This window comes from Macaca mulatta, chromosome X (genome assembly GCF_049350105.2).
Source record: "Macaca mulatta isolate MMU2019108-1 chromosome X, T2T-MMU8v2.0, whole genome shotgun sequence".
Lineage (NCBI taxonomy): Eukaryota > Metazoa > Chordata > Mammalia > Primates > Cercopithecidae > Macaca > Macaca mulatta.
Window position 1 is genome coordinate 143,278,754 of NC_133426.1, and position 15,124 is coordinate 143,293,877.

Sequence of the window (15,124 nt, forward strand, 5' to 3'; positions counted from 1 at the left end):
CCCAGCTACTCGGGAGGCTGAGGCAGGAGAATCGCTTGAACCCAGGAGGCAGAAGTTGCAGCGAACCGAGATTGCACCATTGCACTCTAGCCTGGCAACAGAGCGAAACTCCGTCTCTAAAAAAAAAAAAAAAAAAAAAAAGGAATCGTGTGTACTATAATACGCAGGGTTGTTACAAGGATAAATAGGATAATACTTGTAAAGTGCTAGAGCAGTGTTTAATACATAGTAGGCACTCAATAAATGACAGCTATTGTTGTACAGCCATCTATGTAGTCTTAATTATTACTTTAGGATAGTTACTAATTATTTGCTGGGTCAAAGGATATGGACTTTGTAGAGATGGGGTCTTGCAATATTGCTCAGGCTGGTCTCCAACTCCTGGGCTTAAACGATTCTCTACTGATAATTACTTTAGGATAATTAGTAATTAGTAATTATCCTAAAGTGATTGCTGGGTCAAAGGATACGGACTTTAAAAAAACAACCCTTTTGTTGTAAAATGCAGACAGAAAGCCACACAGAACAGAAATAGCATTTAATGAATAATTATAAGGGGACACCTCTGTAAACCGCAACCGGGCCAAGAATAGAATTTGGCCAGCTACCTCAGAAGGATTCCATGTGTCCCTGCCCATTTACAACATGCTGCTTTCTCCCAAAGTAACCACTATCCTAACTTTTATACTAATCACTTCCTTGAGTTTCTTTTGTAGTTTCACCACCCAAGTGTACTTCTCTAGACATATGTTTTATTTTTATTTATTTATTTATTTATTTATTTATTTATTTTTGAGATGGAGTCTCGCTCTGTCACCCAGGCTGGAGTGCAGTGGCCGGATCTCAGCTCACTGCAAGCTCCGCCTCCCGGGTTTTACGCCATTCTCCTGCCTCAGCCTCCCGAGTAGCTGGGATTACAGGCGCCCGCCACCTCGCCCGGCTAATTTTTTGTATTTTTTAGTAGAGACGGGGTTTCACTGTGTTCACCAGGATGGTCTCGATCTTCTGACCTCGTGATCCGCCCGTCTTGGCCTCCCAAAGTGCTGGGATTACAGGCTTGAGCCACTGCGCCCGGCCTATTTTTATTTTTATATTTGAGATGGAGTGTTGCTCTGTTGCCCAGGCTGGAGTGCAGTGGCGGGATCTCAGCTCACCACAACCTCCACCTCCTGGGTTCAAGCGATTCTCCTGCCTCAGACTCCCAAATAGCTGGGATTACAGGTACACACCACCACGCCTGGCTGATTTTCGTATTTTTAGTAGAGATGGAGTTTTACCAGGTTGGCCAGGCTGCTCTTGAACTTCTGACCTCAGGTGATCTGCCTGCCTTGGCCTCCCAAAGTGCTAGGAATACAGGTGTGAGCCACCACACCTAGCCACACTGTAGTTTAGATTTGACTATTTTTATGTGTCTTTTGTCAACATTTTATTATGAGCATTTTCAAATACACAGAAAACTTGGGTGGGCCAGGTGCAGTGGCTCACGCCTATAATCCCAGCACTTTGGGAGGCCGAGGTGGGAGGATCGTTTGTGTCCAGGAGTTGGAGACGAACCTGGGCAATATTGCAAGACCCCATCTCTCCAAAAAGTTTTTAAAAATTAGTGGGGCATGGTGGCATGCATTTGTAGTCCCAGCTACTCAGGAGGCTGAGGTGGGAGGATCGCTTGAGCCCAGGAGGTTGAGGCTGCAGTGAGCCGTGATAGCACAACTGCACCCCAGCCTGGGCAGTCAAGTACCCTGTCTCAAAAAAAAAAAAAAAAAAAAAAAAAAGAAAAGAAAAAATTATATAGTGGACACTCATCTGAGTGTCCAACATCTATATTCTACAGTTACCATTTTGCTCTATTTGGTTTATCACATATCTATCTATCTGTCCATCCCTGTATGGTTCAATCCAATCCATTGGGCATGTTCCTCTGTCCTCTATTTGCTGCAAATTGGCAACTGGATCCAGTGACTTGATCAGATTCAGGTTTGGTTTCTTTGAGAAGGTGAGGTGGCAGTTGTGTTCTTTCATCAGGAGGCACATGATTTTTTTTGTCTCTCTTTTTTGTTGTGTTACCTGGGTCCATTCATTCATTAGGGGCTGCAGCATGCTTAAAGAAAACAGAAGCCTGTGGAGTGAGCGGACATCAACCAGGAAATAAAACCCTTTCCCTTGCGATGTCTCTCCAGCGCCCTCTACTGACCAAGCCTCTTTAGTGCCAGTTTGTAGAGGTAAACTATTTAAAGGGCCTGAATTATTTTCATGGGGGGCAAAACTCATGAATTTGGAGATGAGAGGCAATATATGAATAACAAACACACCTTACACGCATGTCCTGACCAGATAAAGAAAACGCTACATATTTCTGAAGTTTATCTGTGTGCAGCTCTCTTCTCTGTGGTCCTCTGCTCCATGAATTCTAGTGCCTTTGGCCTCCCTGGACTTTGAACTTTGTTTTCTCAACCCTAGGAGACTGCAGGGCTCTGCATGGATACCTCTTCCCTGTGTCACAGCCTGGAAATTTTATCTATGAGGTAAGCTGGAGGCAATAGTAGGGCTTATTTGCTCCCCTTCCCTAGGTGATCACTCTTATATTTTTTGTTGTCCAACGTCTGGAAACTGTTGCTTTACATATTTTACTCATTTTTTGAGTTGTGTAAGCAGGAGGGTAAATCTTGTCTTTGTTATTCTCCTATGTGTTGGGCCAAGAAGGAAGTCCAACCTCCTTATTTTCTTTTTTTAAAAACATATTTTTGTTATTTATTTATTGAGGTGGAGTTTCTCTCTTGTCGCCCAGGCTGGAGTGCATTGGCACAATCTCAGCTCATCTCCTTGTGGGTTGATGAAGCTGCTCCCGTCCACGTATAACTCCCAGTCTACTGATGCCCAAGGCTAGTCCCAGAGGTCAGGTCTGCTAGAGTAAAGTTGAGTCCAACACCTCTACACAGTTATGCTCAACAGGACTCTAACTGCTGGGAGCAAGGTGGCAGGTTCAGGGTGTTTCCAGTTTAGTAGATTAATGGTTGAAAAGGGTTGATAGATGAAAATCTGTTGCCCTCCCCCCCATGTGGGCCTGGTCATTATAATAGACAGGCCCTCGTGTTTCCCTGAGAGGCATTTGCATAGCTCGAGCAAGACCAGATCTGAGACGGCCCACTTGATATCCCGGCCCGCGGGATAGTCGAAGCAGGCCCTGGAGGAGGGGGTGGGAATTTGGGGAACAAGAGATACGAGAAATGGAGACAAGACAGTGCTCTGATCAAGTCTCTCTCTTTTAATGGCGGTAATGCAGTGCCTTATATACACTTGGAGGGGAAGGGGTTGGGCCAAGGCGAAAATGATCTCATAATGGAGGCGTGGCCAGATAGGTATTGGTTTCTCTGGTCGAAGGTCATGTTGCACCTGCGCTGTCAGGTAGTAATTTTCACGGGCGCGGGAAAAATGGGTGAAGAAGCAGCAGGAAGAGCGCCATCTTCAACGAGGTATTAGTACAGGGGAAAAAAGGCAAAGATAGGGAGAAGGTGTGGGGTGGAAATGAATATAGCTCAGGCGTTTTTAATCGTCAGTTATTATTCGCTATGGCCGGGGCGTACAGCTCCGGACAGGTCCCCCTTTTAATTATTTTATGATGAGAAAACGACCCCTCGGGAACTGCGCCTGTCTTAGGTTGGGTCAACTCATCCCCACCTTCTAGGCCCGTCATGGGATAAGGCAGCAGCAAGGGCGGCCCTCCTGTCTTAGGCTCCGATGGAGATAGTGTCCTCTTACCCGTCATTGACTGTCCAGTTCAGCACACAGGGGAGGTGGTCTTATTAAGGCAAATAAGACTCACCATTTTCAGTCATCTCAAGGCGATGATAATGGACCTGTATAGGTTTGGCCTGGAAGGCCTCGATTTGTTGTCTGACGAATGCCATAAGCTTATTAAAGATTATAGGCCCGAGAGTGAGAAAGAGTAGAAGAGTAAGTAAAGGACCAAGAAATGGCAGGAGATAGGGGAGAAGTCCATCGAGTCCAGTCCACAAGGGATTAGCGACCAGACCTTTTCTGCGCTCTTCTAGTTCTTCCTGTAAAGTCTTTATCTTATCTCTGACGATTCCGGATTTGTTGGCGTAAAAACAACACTTTTCATTTCCATGACTGATCTGGCATTAGGTAAGCTGTCTTGCCCGAGCAAGTCACCTGGGTGATTCTGTCTGACGGAGGTTCAGATACCTGTCCCCCTTTGCAATCACAAGGCTGGCCGTATTGTTTTCGTAATAATTCTCTTGCCTTATGAGGGTCACCAAAACCTGCATAGACTGTCACTATGTTATATAGAGCGATTATTCTCCAAAGGAATCTCATGTTAGGCTTCATTTTCTGAAAAACAAGAAGGAAAGAACTTCTCAGGGAGATTTATCTTCCCTGGACTGACAATGGTTATGATTTATTTGTCTTACCAATCTTTCAGGCAGCCATCTGGCTGCATCATTTTTTTGTGAGAAGATGCATACTGAGCCTCTTCCCCAAATTAAAACTGGATCGGGGCCATGCCATGAATTATCAAGTGGATCTTTCCATTTTACCATTGCAAACTGTTTTTGAGATTCAGGATGCCAGAAACGATCGGCAGCCGATTTTTCCATGACTGTCCAAATTTAAAAAATTAAGGATAAACAGGGCATGATTATGTTTCTAGGGGTACCCTTCACGGGGTACCAGCTCCCCCCTTTTAATTTTGTGATAACAGTTTTTAAAGACAGATGAGCTCTTTCTACTATACCTTGTCCTTGGGGATTGTAGGGAATACCTGTGGTATGTTTAATTTGTAGGGTATTACAGAATTGTAAAAAGGTTTTGGCTATATAACCAGGGCCATTGTCTGTTTTGATTTGTTTGGGTATTCCTAAAATAGAAAAGCAATGCAATAAATGAGCTATGACATGTTTGGTGGCCTCTCCTGTTTGGAGAGTTGCAATGATGAATCCACTATAGGTGTCTATGCATACATGGATATATTTTAGCTGACCGAATTCTAAGTGGTGAGTAACGTCCATTTGCCAAATTTCATTGGGGATGAGTCCTTGGGGGTTAACTCCTAGATAGCGAACAGGCAAATACGTTATGCAGTTGGCGCATTGTTTAACTATTTGTCGAGCTTGTTCTCTGGTAAGTTTAAACATGAGTCTTAAGGTTTGGGCATTTAAATGATGCAAGGCATGTGCTTTTTGTGCTTGTTGTAAATTGTCTGTAGTGACTGTGGCTATGATTTTTGTTGCCGCGTCAGCTGTTGCGTTACCTTGTGTTAAAGGTCCCGGTAATCCTGAATGTGCTCTAATATGCCCAAGAAAAAAGGGAGTAGTCCTTTTTCGAATAAGTTGTTGACATTGTAAAAATAGGTCAGCTGTGTCTGAAATATGTTTAATTTGAGGCACTGTCTCTAAGAGGGGTATTGAATGAGCCAGGTAGGTGCTGTCTGTGTAAATGTTAAGTGGCTGACAAGGAAAAGCTGATAGTGCTGCAATTATAGCTTGCAATTCGACCAGCTGAGCTGATGTATAAGTGGTCTGGAATTTAACGACTACATTATTATAAGTGTAAGTGGCAAGTCCTGTGGAAGATCCATCAGTGAAAATTAATAATGCGTCATTGAGAGGTTCTTTGCTGGTAATATGGGGAAACACAAACGCATGAAGTTTGCAAAATTGAATAAGTTTGTTAGGTGGGTAATGGTTGTCAATTGCGCCAGTATAAGAAGCGCAAGCAATTGGCCAGGCTTCCGTATTTTGTAATAGCCAATGAATGTGTGATTGAGTGTAGGGCTGTATAATGGTAGAGGATTCTTTTCCAAAGTATTTTCTACTGTTTTCTCTTCCCAAGATAATTAGATCAGCTATGGCATCATAATAAGGCAACAAAACCTTTTTAGGGGAGGAGGGCAGGTGTACCCACATAATGGGATTGTTCTGCCAAAATAGGCCAGTAGGGGTTATTGTTGTGTTAAAAATAAGGAATATTAATGGCTGAGAATAATCAATACCGGTAACAAATTGTGTTGCAACGGCATGTTCTACCTGTTGGAGTGCCATTAATGCTTCTTTAGTAATGGACCTGGGAGATTTTGGATTAGAGTCTCCTTTTAATATATCGAAAAGAGGTTTTAACTCTCCTGTAGTGAGTTTTAAGTACGGCCGAAGCCAATTTATGTCTCCCAGTAATTTTTGGAAATCATTTAAAGTTTTTAAATGATCACGACGTATAACGGCCTTTTGATTAATGATTTTGGGTCCATTAATTTGAAAACCAAGATAGGTGTATGGATCTTGTAATTGTACCTTTTCTGGGGCTATTTGTAGTCCAGCTGCTGCCAACTCTTGTTTGAGTTGAGCAAAGCACTGTAAGACTTGTTCGCCAATTTCTCCTGCTATTAAAATATCATCCGTATAATGTATAATATACATTTGTGCCCACGTTTTTCTGACTGGCTCTATAGCAGCAGCTACATATTTTTGACACAAGGTAGGACTATTAGCCATACCCTGAGGTAAGACTTTCCATTGATAGCGTTTCATTGGTTGTTTAAAATTTGTAGATGGAAGACTAAAGGCAAATCTTTTCTGGTCAGCAGGGTGAAGAGGAATTGTAAAAAAGCAATCTTTAAGGTCAATAATGATTTTAAAATATTTTTGAGGAATCGCAACCGGTGAAGGTAATCCTGGTTGTAAGGCACCCATAAGGATCATAGTGATATTTACTGCTCTTAAATCTTGTAAACGCAAAGCATGCCTACAAGACCAAAAACCTCATCACCTGGGTACATGGTAGATAAGTAAATAATGGTCTGCACCCCAGACGCAGCAAATCAGAAACTTGGAGGGCAGAGCTCTGCAAGCTGTGATTGAACAAGCCTCCCAAGTGAGTTTCATGCACACTGAAGGCTGAAACTCAATGAGAACCATTGTTTTAACCAATTAAAATACAATCTTCAGGTGGTTCATATACACTGCCAAAATTGAGAAAGCTTGAGAATCACTGAATAGTAATAATTATTTTCAGATGGTACTCGACAAATTTACAAAAACTGCAAACATGCAAGACCCGCCCAGCCATCCGCACATCCACTGGGATCCACTCCCACGATCACCCTCGAGGGAAATGAGACCCTCCTCCGTATCTTGCGGAGGCTTTGCAAGGTTAGAACGGGAGCTAACCTTTAAAATATGCTCTGTCTGAGCGACCGCAGCCACGACTTGCGGATCGACCTCCTTCCTATCTATTAAATCTCTAATGAGGTTCCAATAAGAGAAAATGGCCACAGGAATTTTTTCTGGCCCAAAAGTATTATAATAGTCCTGAAGACAATCCCCTACTCTACGCCATCTTTTAATATCAATAGTTCCTTCCTGTGGGAACCAAGGGCAAGTATCTTTTACAAAATCAAAAAATTTAAACAAATTACCTTTAACCTTTACTCCTCGTATCTTTAAAGCCTCTTTTAATTGTCCTACATATATTTGATGTTGGCTTAATTCTTGTCCCATTTCGGACGCGTCACTTACCTTCGATCCTGACGCGGCAGGTTCCCGCGGTGATCGGTTTAATTCCTTTTGTCTTTGTTAGCGGTCGACCATCCTTTGGCGTCCTCTTCCTCACAGTGTCCCTCGTTTCCAGGTCGCTGTTCGGGCGCCACGTATCCCGGCCCGCGGGATAGTCGAAGCAGGCCCTGGAGGAGGGGGTGGGAATTTGGGGAACAAGAGATACCAGAAATGGAGACAAGACAGTGCTCTGATCAAGTCTCTCTCTTTTAATGGCGGTAATGCAGTGCCTTATATACACTTGGAGGGGAAGGGGTTGGGCCAAGGCGAAAATGATCTCATAATGGAGGCGTGGCCAGATAGGTATTGGTTTCTCTGGTCGAAGGTCATGTTGCACCTGCGCTGTCAGGTAGTAATTTTCACGGGCGCGGGAAAAATGGGTGAAGAAGCAGCAGGAAGAGCGCCATCTTCAACGAGGTATTAGTACAGGGGAAAAAAGGCAAAGATAGGGAGAAGGTGTGGGGTGGAAATGAATATAGCTCAGGCGTTTTTAATCGTCAGTTATTATTCGCTATGGCCGGGGCGTGCAGCTCCGGACAACTTGACTATCTTGACTTCCTTCCTGGCCTCTTGAGGCTCCGATCCTCCCCTTCGAGGTGAGACCTGGGGCGTGTTAGTTCCTGAATCTGGTTTCTGAGGGGGCTGTTGGTCTTAGTAAAGGGGGGTAGGCTGGGACATATGGAGAAAGAATTTCTGTTATCTCTGGCCGTTCCTGCAAAACTGGCTTCTCTTGCTGTTTCTGGCACTCCCTTTTTAACTGTGTGTCTGCTGCTGAAACTGCTCTTACTTTTACTTTTGGCTTTTTTTGCAAAAAGCTGTTAAACGGGGCTAAATTTATGCCGATTTTGTCTATATTATATTTAATCATGAGTCAATATAAAGGAATTGATCTAGGTATACTGGCTGTCCTCTGACCCCTGTCACCACCTTAAATACATGGCCAATTGTTCCCTGTCTATAGTTCCTTCGGTGGGCCATCCAACACCAAAAGAGAGCAATTATAATTCACACAGAGTTCTTAACCTCTGGGGGGGTTAACTTAACTCTATAATCCCCTGCAAAACCTTTCTTAAGGTTCTGTAACATGCATTTTAATAGAGTAAGTTTTGGTGATTTGATGACTTTCCTTTTATTTTTCTTTTCTTGATTTTTTTTTTTTTTAACACAGTTTCTAGCGGAGTGGGCTTACTTTGTGTCTGACCTATTTTTTTCTTGAGACAAAACAACATTCAGACTACAAGAAGGAAAAGGTAGAAGGTCACTCACTCATCTAATTCACACTAAATCAAAATCAAAACTAAAACCAAAGTGTCATTAAAGGCACCTGTTCATCAAGCAATTTAAGCCAAGTCAAAATCAGAACCAAAACCAAAGTGCCAATAAAGGCACGCCTGTTTATCAGGCAATTCAAGTCAAGTCAAAATCAAAACTAAAACCAAAGTATCAAGCAATCCAAGTCAAGTCAAAAACAAAACCCAAAGTGCCAGTACAGGCACGCCATAGGTGATCAGGCCACACTTCCACTCAAATGGAGTGGGCAAGTTCCAAAGACCAGTCTTACCAAGTTTCAGATGTCCAGACTTAAAGCACCAATTCCTTCCCAGTGTTCAGTCACTGTGTTGATCCTCCACGGGGGCCTGCCATGCACCGCTCTGATGAGGTGTTCCACTGGGGCAAATGCCTACCTGGGAGCACTCATCAGGATCTGCATTGCTCAAGCTGGCTGGAGTCCCCCGCAGGGATGCTCTACAGGGCAGGCATAAGCTGCCTAAGGGGCTGCCTCGACGTCCGTTAATCACCTCCCTTCCCGGTCAGGAAACCAAGAAATGTAGTGGGACGAGCTGCAGACAAAACTCCTCAGACACGAATTAAAGAAGGAAGAGATTTATTCGGCCGGGATCGTCAGCAGACTTGTGTCTTAAGAGCCAAGCTCCCTGAAAAAGAAATTATTGGCCTTTTTAAAGGCTTAAAACCCTAAAGTGTCCACGTGAAAAGGTCATGATAAATCAAGCAAGCTTGGGGAATGTGACTGGGGGCTACATGCATCAGCTAACAGAACAGAAAGTTTTGCAATGCTTTTTCATACAATGTCTGGAATTTACGGATAACACAAGTAGTTTAGGTCAGGGGTTGATGTTATTATTATTATTTTTTTAAATCCTAGGGCCGGGTGGTGGTGCTAAGGTTGTCTGGCTACTTATCTTACTTTTGTTTCTTTCCAACTTTTTGCTTTCTCTCTTTTCTCCTGTCTTGTGAACTAGGCAAGGTTGGGGGAGGAGGGCAGCAGGAGTAGTAGTGGTCTCCTTCTCAGAATGACCCAAACAGAGTTCTTAATTTTGTGATTTTTGTGATGTACTGGGGAACACAATTTACTACGGGGTATAAATGTGTAAATACACAACTACGATTTGATGTAAGTGACAATAGAGATATGAGCTGAGTGCTGTGAGAACAGAGACTACAGAATTCTCTTTAGTAATTTAGCAGGTTAGAAGTAGAGGCTGGCACGTGCGATGAGTCTGGAGAGAAAGGCGGGATCCAGATACTGAAGGACCTTTGCCTATTACATTGAGTACTTGGTTTATGCTGAGCAGTGGTTGATATACTTTGCCTAAGTTGATTTAATCCTCACAGCATCCTATGGGTACTGTTATCATCTTTACATTGCAAGTACAGAAACGGATACACTGAGAGGTTACAACGTGGCAAAGATCATACAAGCTAGTACAGAACATACCTGAGCTTTTAATATAGGTAGTTTTTTTCTTTTTTTTGGAGACCGAGTCTCACTCTGTCACCCAGACTGGAGTGCAGTGGCGTGATCTCACTCACTGCAACCTCTGCCTCCCAAGTTCAAGCAATTCTTCTCCATCAGCCTCCCGAGTAGCTAGGATTACAGGCATGTGCCACCATGCTTGGCTAATTATTTTGTATTTTTAGTAGAGATGGGGTTTCACTAAATTGGCCAGGCTTGTCTCGAACTCCTGACCTTGTGATCCGCCCACCTTGGCCTCCCAAAGTGCTGGGATTACAGCCTTTGGGCCATCACGCCTGACCTTTTTAAAAAAATTGAGACGGAGTCTTGCTCTGTCACCCAGGCTGGAGTGCAGTGGCGCGATCTCGGCTCACTGCAACCTCTGCTTCCTAGGTTCAAGCGATTCTCCTGCCTCAGCCTTACGAGTAGCTGGGACTACAGACGCATGCCACCACACCCGACTAATTTTTGTATTTTTAGTGCAGACAGGGTTTCGCCATGTTGGCCAGGCTGGTCTCAAACTCCTGACCTCGTGTGATCCGCCCCCTTCGGCCTTTCAAAGTGCTGGGATTACAGCTGTGAACCACTGTGCCTGGCCGAATATAGGTAGTTTGACTATGGATCCACATCCCTAACCACTATGCCGTGCTTTTTCTCTCTATTAGTATGGATATACTTTCATACTAGTGTATGCAAATCTACTAGCTGTATTTTATTTCTCAGTGTGGTTATACTATAATTTATTTAACTGGATTGATAGAGATTTTTAGTTGTTTCTAGTTTTTAGCAGTTACACATGGTGCTTCAGTGAGGAGTATTTACTTCCCACCTCAAGCTGATTTGGACACCTTCCCACATAATCACTCTTCCCGTCTCCTTTATCATTACTGTATTAATTGATCTCCAAAATTCCTTCAGGGCCATCACCCTAAATTCTGAGATTTGCAGAGCCATAATTCTTAATCTCAGGGCTCTATATATTGTAGATTACTCAATGTGGTAATTGGCAAGGCTCATTTGTACTTTTTTTTTTTTTTTTTTTTGAGATGGAGTCTCCTTTTGTCGCCCAGGCTGGAAGGCAGTGGCACGATCTCGGCTCACTGCAACCTCTGCCTCCTGGGTTCAAGAAATTCTCCAGTCTCAGCCTCCCGAGTAGCTGGGATTACAGGCACATGCCACTGCGCCTAGCTAATTTTTATATTTTTAGTGGAGAAGGGGTTTCACCATGTTGGCCAGGCTGGTCTCAAACTCCTGACCTCAAGTGATCCGCACACCTCGGTCTCCCAAAGTGCTGAGATTATGCGTGTGAGCCACCGCATGAGGCTAATTTTCATATTATTATTATTATTTAGTAGAGACGGTGTTTCGCCATGTTGGCTAGGCTGGTCTTGAACTCCTGACCTCAAGTGATCCACCTGACTTGGCCTCCCAAAGTGCTGGGATTACAGGCATGAGCCACAGCATTCAGCTGTACTCATTTTCTAAGGATTGAAGGCCAGGGTGACATATTAGTTAACATTTATTGAAGGTTTCCTATACCAAGCACTCTACTAAGTACTTTACATGCATTATTCTAATTGTCTCAGCATTCCTGTGAGCAATTCTATTATTGTCCCTCTTTTTTAAAATGAAGAAACTGAGACTTAAATGATGTGTCTATGGTCATATAGCTAGTAAACAGCTGACTGATTGCAAGGCATATTATATATATATATTTCTGAGACAGGGTCTCACTGTGTCACTCAGGCTGGAGTGCCGTGTGGTACAATCACAGCTCACTGCAGCCTCTACCTCCTGGCTCAAACGATCCTCCTACCTCAGCCTCCCAAGTAGTTGGGCCTACAGGTGTGCATCACCACACCTGGCTAATTTTTACTTTTTTTGTGGAGATGGGGTCTTGCTTTGTTGCCCAGGCTGGTCTTGGACTCCTGGGCTCAAGCAGTTCTCCCTCCTCAGCTTCCCAAAGTGTTGGGATTACAGGCATAAGCCACTGCATCGGGCGAATGCTAATATTCTTAACCCTTGTATTAATTATTTTGCTAGGGCTGCCATAACAAAATACCACAAACTGGGTGGCTTGAACAATGGGAATTTAAGGCTGGGCGTGGTGGCTCACGCCTGTAATTCCAGCACTTTGGGAGGCCGAGGCGGGCAGATCATGAGGTCAGGAGTTCGAGACCAGCCTAGCCAATATGGTGAAATCCTGTCTCTACTAAAAATACAAAAATTAGCTGGGCGTGGTCGCATGCGCCTGTAGTCCCAGCTACTCGGGAGGCTGAGGCAGAAGAATCGCTTGAACCCGGGAAGCAGAGGTTGCAGTGAGCTGAGATCACACCACTGCACTCCAGTCTGGGTGACAGAGGAAGACTCCATCTCAAACAAACAAAAAACAAAACAAACAACAACAACACAAAACAATGGGAATTTGTCTTTTCACAGTTCTGGAGGCTAGAAGTCTGAAACCAAGGTGCCAGCAGGGTTGATTCCTTCTGAGAGCTCTGAGGGAGACTGTTCCATGCCTCCTTCCTAACTTCTGGTGATGGCCAGCAATCCTTGGTGCTCCTCAGCTTGCAGCTGCATCTTTCCAAACTCTGCCTCTGTTGTCATGTGAGCACTGTGTGTCTCTATTTTCTTTTTCTTTTTTTTTTTTTTTTGAGACGGAGTTTCACTCTTTCTCCCAGGCAGGAGTGAAGTGGTGTGATCTCGACTCACTGCAACCTCCGTCCCCCAGGTTCAAGTGATTCTCCTGCCTCAGCCGCCTGAGTAGCTGGGATTATAGGTGCCCAGTGCCACGCCCGGCTAATTTTTGTAGTTTTAGTAGAGACGGGGTTTTACCATGTTGACCAGGATCACCTCAAGTGATCCACCCACCTTGGCCTTCCAAAGTGCTAGGATTAAAGGTGTAAGCCACCGCACCCGGCCTTATGTCCCTATTTTCACATGGTCTTTTTCCCTTCTTAGAAAGGCAACAATAATGTTGGATTAGGGCCAACCCTAACAGCCTCATCTTAACATGATTGTATCTGCAAATACCCTATTTCCAAATAAGGTCACATTCGTAGGTACTGGAAATTAAAACTTCAACATCTCTTTAGGGGACACAATACAACCCGTAACAACTCTTATTGCAAAACTCTCCTCAAATCCCCATGGAAAAATAGTTGTTCACTCTTCTTTAACCACTCCCATCAAGAACAGCCAAAGAGTTCTTTCTCTTGAACTACAGCAATACTTTTTTTTTTTTTTAAGATGGAGTTTTGCTCTTGTTGCCCAGGCTGGAGTGCAGTGGTTTGATCTCGGCTCACTGCAACCTCTGCCTCCCAGGTTCAAGCGATTCTCCTGTCTCAGCCTCTGGAGTAGCTGGGATTACAGGCATGTGCCACCACGCCCGGCTAATTTTTGTATTTTTAGTAGAGACGGGGTTTCGTCATACTGGTCAGACTGGTCTGGAACTCCTGACCTCAGGTGATCCGCCCACCTCGGCCTTTCAAAATTATGGGATTACAGGTGTGAGCCACCACACCTGACCTGCAGGAATAGTTGTTAAAGGGTGTTCTGAGATCAGCAGCATTGATATCACCTGACATACAGGATCTCGGGCCTCATTTCAGATCTAATGAATCAGAATCTACATTGTAGCAAGACCCCTGAGTGATTTGTATGAATTTTGATTTTTTTTGTTTGTTTTTCAAAGTATTACTATCTTTATTATGGTATAGAGTAGTATTTTATACATTAGCTCATTTTATAGCAAAAACATATATGTACAACTGTAGAGAAACCACTGCACAGATAGCTCCAACTTAAATTAGAAAATGTTTTGCCGGGCATGGTGGCTCATGCGTGTAATCCCACCACTTTGGAAGTCCGGGGGGGGGGTGTGGATCACCTGAGGTCAGGAGTTCGAGACCAGCCTGGCCAACATGGTGAAACCCCGTCTCTACTAAAAATACAAAAGTTAGCTGGGCATGGTAGCAGGCGCCTGTAATCCCAGCTACTCGGGAGGCTGAGGCAAGAGAATCTCTTGAACCTGGGAGGTGGAGGTTGCAGTGAGCCGAGATCACACCATTGCACTCCAGCCTGGGGGACAAAAGCGAGACTTCGTCTCAGAAAAAAAAAAAAAAGAAAAAAGAAAGAAAATATTTTATCTGTAGAAAATAGTGAAAATTATAACATTTACCAAGGTAGCCCAACAAGTTCATTTAAACCACATAGTAGCTACACACATTATACACTTATAAATAAAGGCTGAATTCTGGAATCCAGGAGAAACTTTAGTTTCATTTATTGAAGCAGCCATATTTTAAGTTATGTGAAGTGAAATTTCTATTGATCTTCCCTCTTACTCTTAATTTATGCCTGATTATTTTTCTTTAAGCTAAATCCATAATCCACAACAAGGTTTTAGCTGTTCTTTTTTTTTTTTTTTTGAGACGGAGTCTCGCTCTGTTGCCCAGGCTGGAGTGCAGTGGCACAATCTCGGCTCACTGCAAGCTCTGCCTCCCGGGTTCAAGCCATTCTCTTGCCTCAGCCTCCCAAGTAAGCTGGTTCTACAGGTGCTCGCCATCAGGCCCGGCTAATTTTTTTGTATTTTTAGTAGAGACGGGGTTTTACCGTTTAGCCAGGATGGTCTCGATCTCCTGACCTCGTGATCCACCTGCCTTGGCCTCCCAAAGTACTGAGATTACAGGTGTGAGCCACGGCGCTTAGCTGTTCTTTCCTAAAGGACGGGTACCATATCCTTTTAATCTGTTTGATAAGGTACCCATGCCTATCCAAATAATGAAATGGTTCAGTTGTTATT

General features: G+C 43.9%; 1 protein-coding gene across 18 annotated transcripts in view; it reads left to right on the forward strand.

Annotated features, from left to right (window-relative positions):
• LOC106995337 (uncharacterized) overlaps positions 1-15,124 on the forward strand; it is a 122,040-nt gene that overhangs the window by 13,133 nt on the left and 93,783 nt on the right. For 11 of the 18 annotated variants that reach the window (XR_013413073.1, XR_013413075.1, XR_013413074.1 and 8 more), the window contains exon 1: positions 7,849-7,982. The exons of 4 other annotated variants lie outside the window; for them this stretch is intronic. Coding sequence is in view for 6 of the 14 variants with exons in the window: in XM_077989411.1 (XP_077845537.1) it covers positions 7,849-7,982 (134 nt within the window). In the remaining 8 variants the exon portion in view is untranslated. Of the gene's footprint in view, positions 1-2,083; positions 2,220-2,331; positions 2,523-7,848; positions 7,983-8,027; positions 8,162-15,124 lie in introns of those variants that run through there. 3 more of the 18 variants (XR_013413079.1, XM_077989410.1, XM_077989407.1) reach the window with 3 other exon arrangements.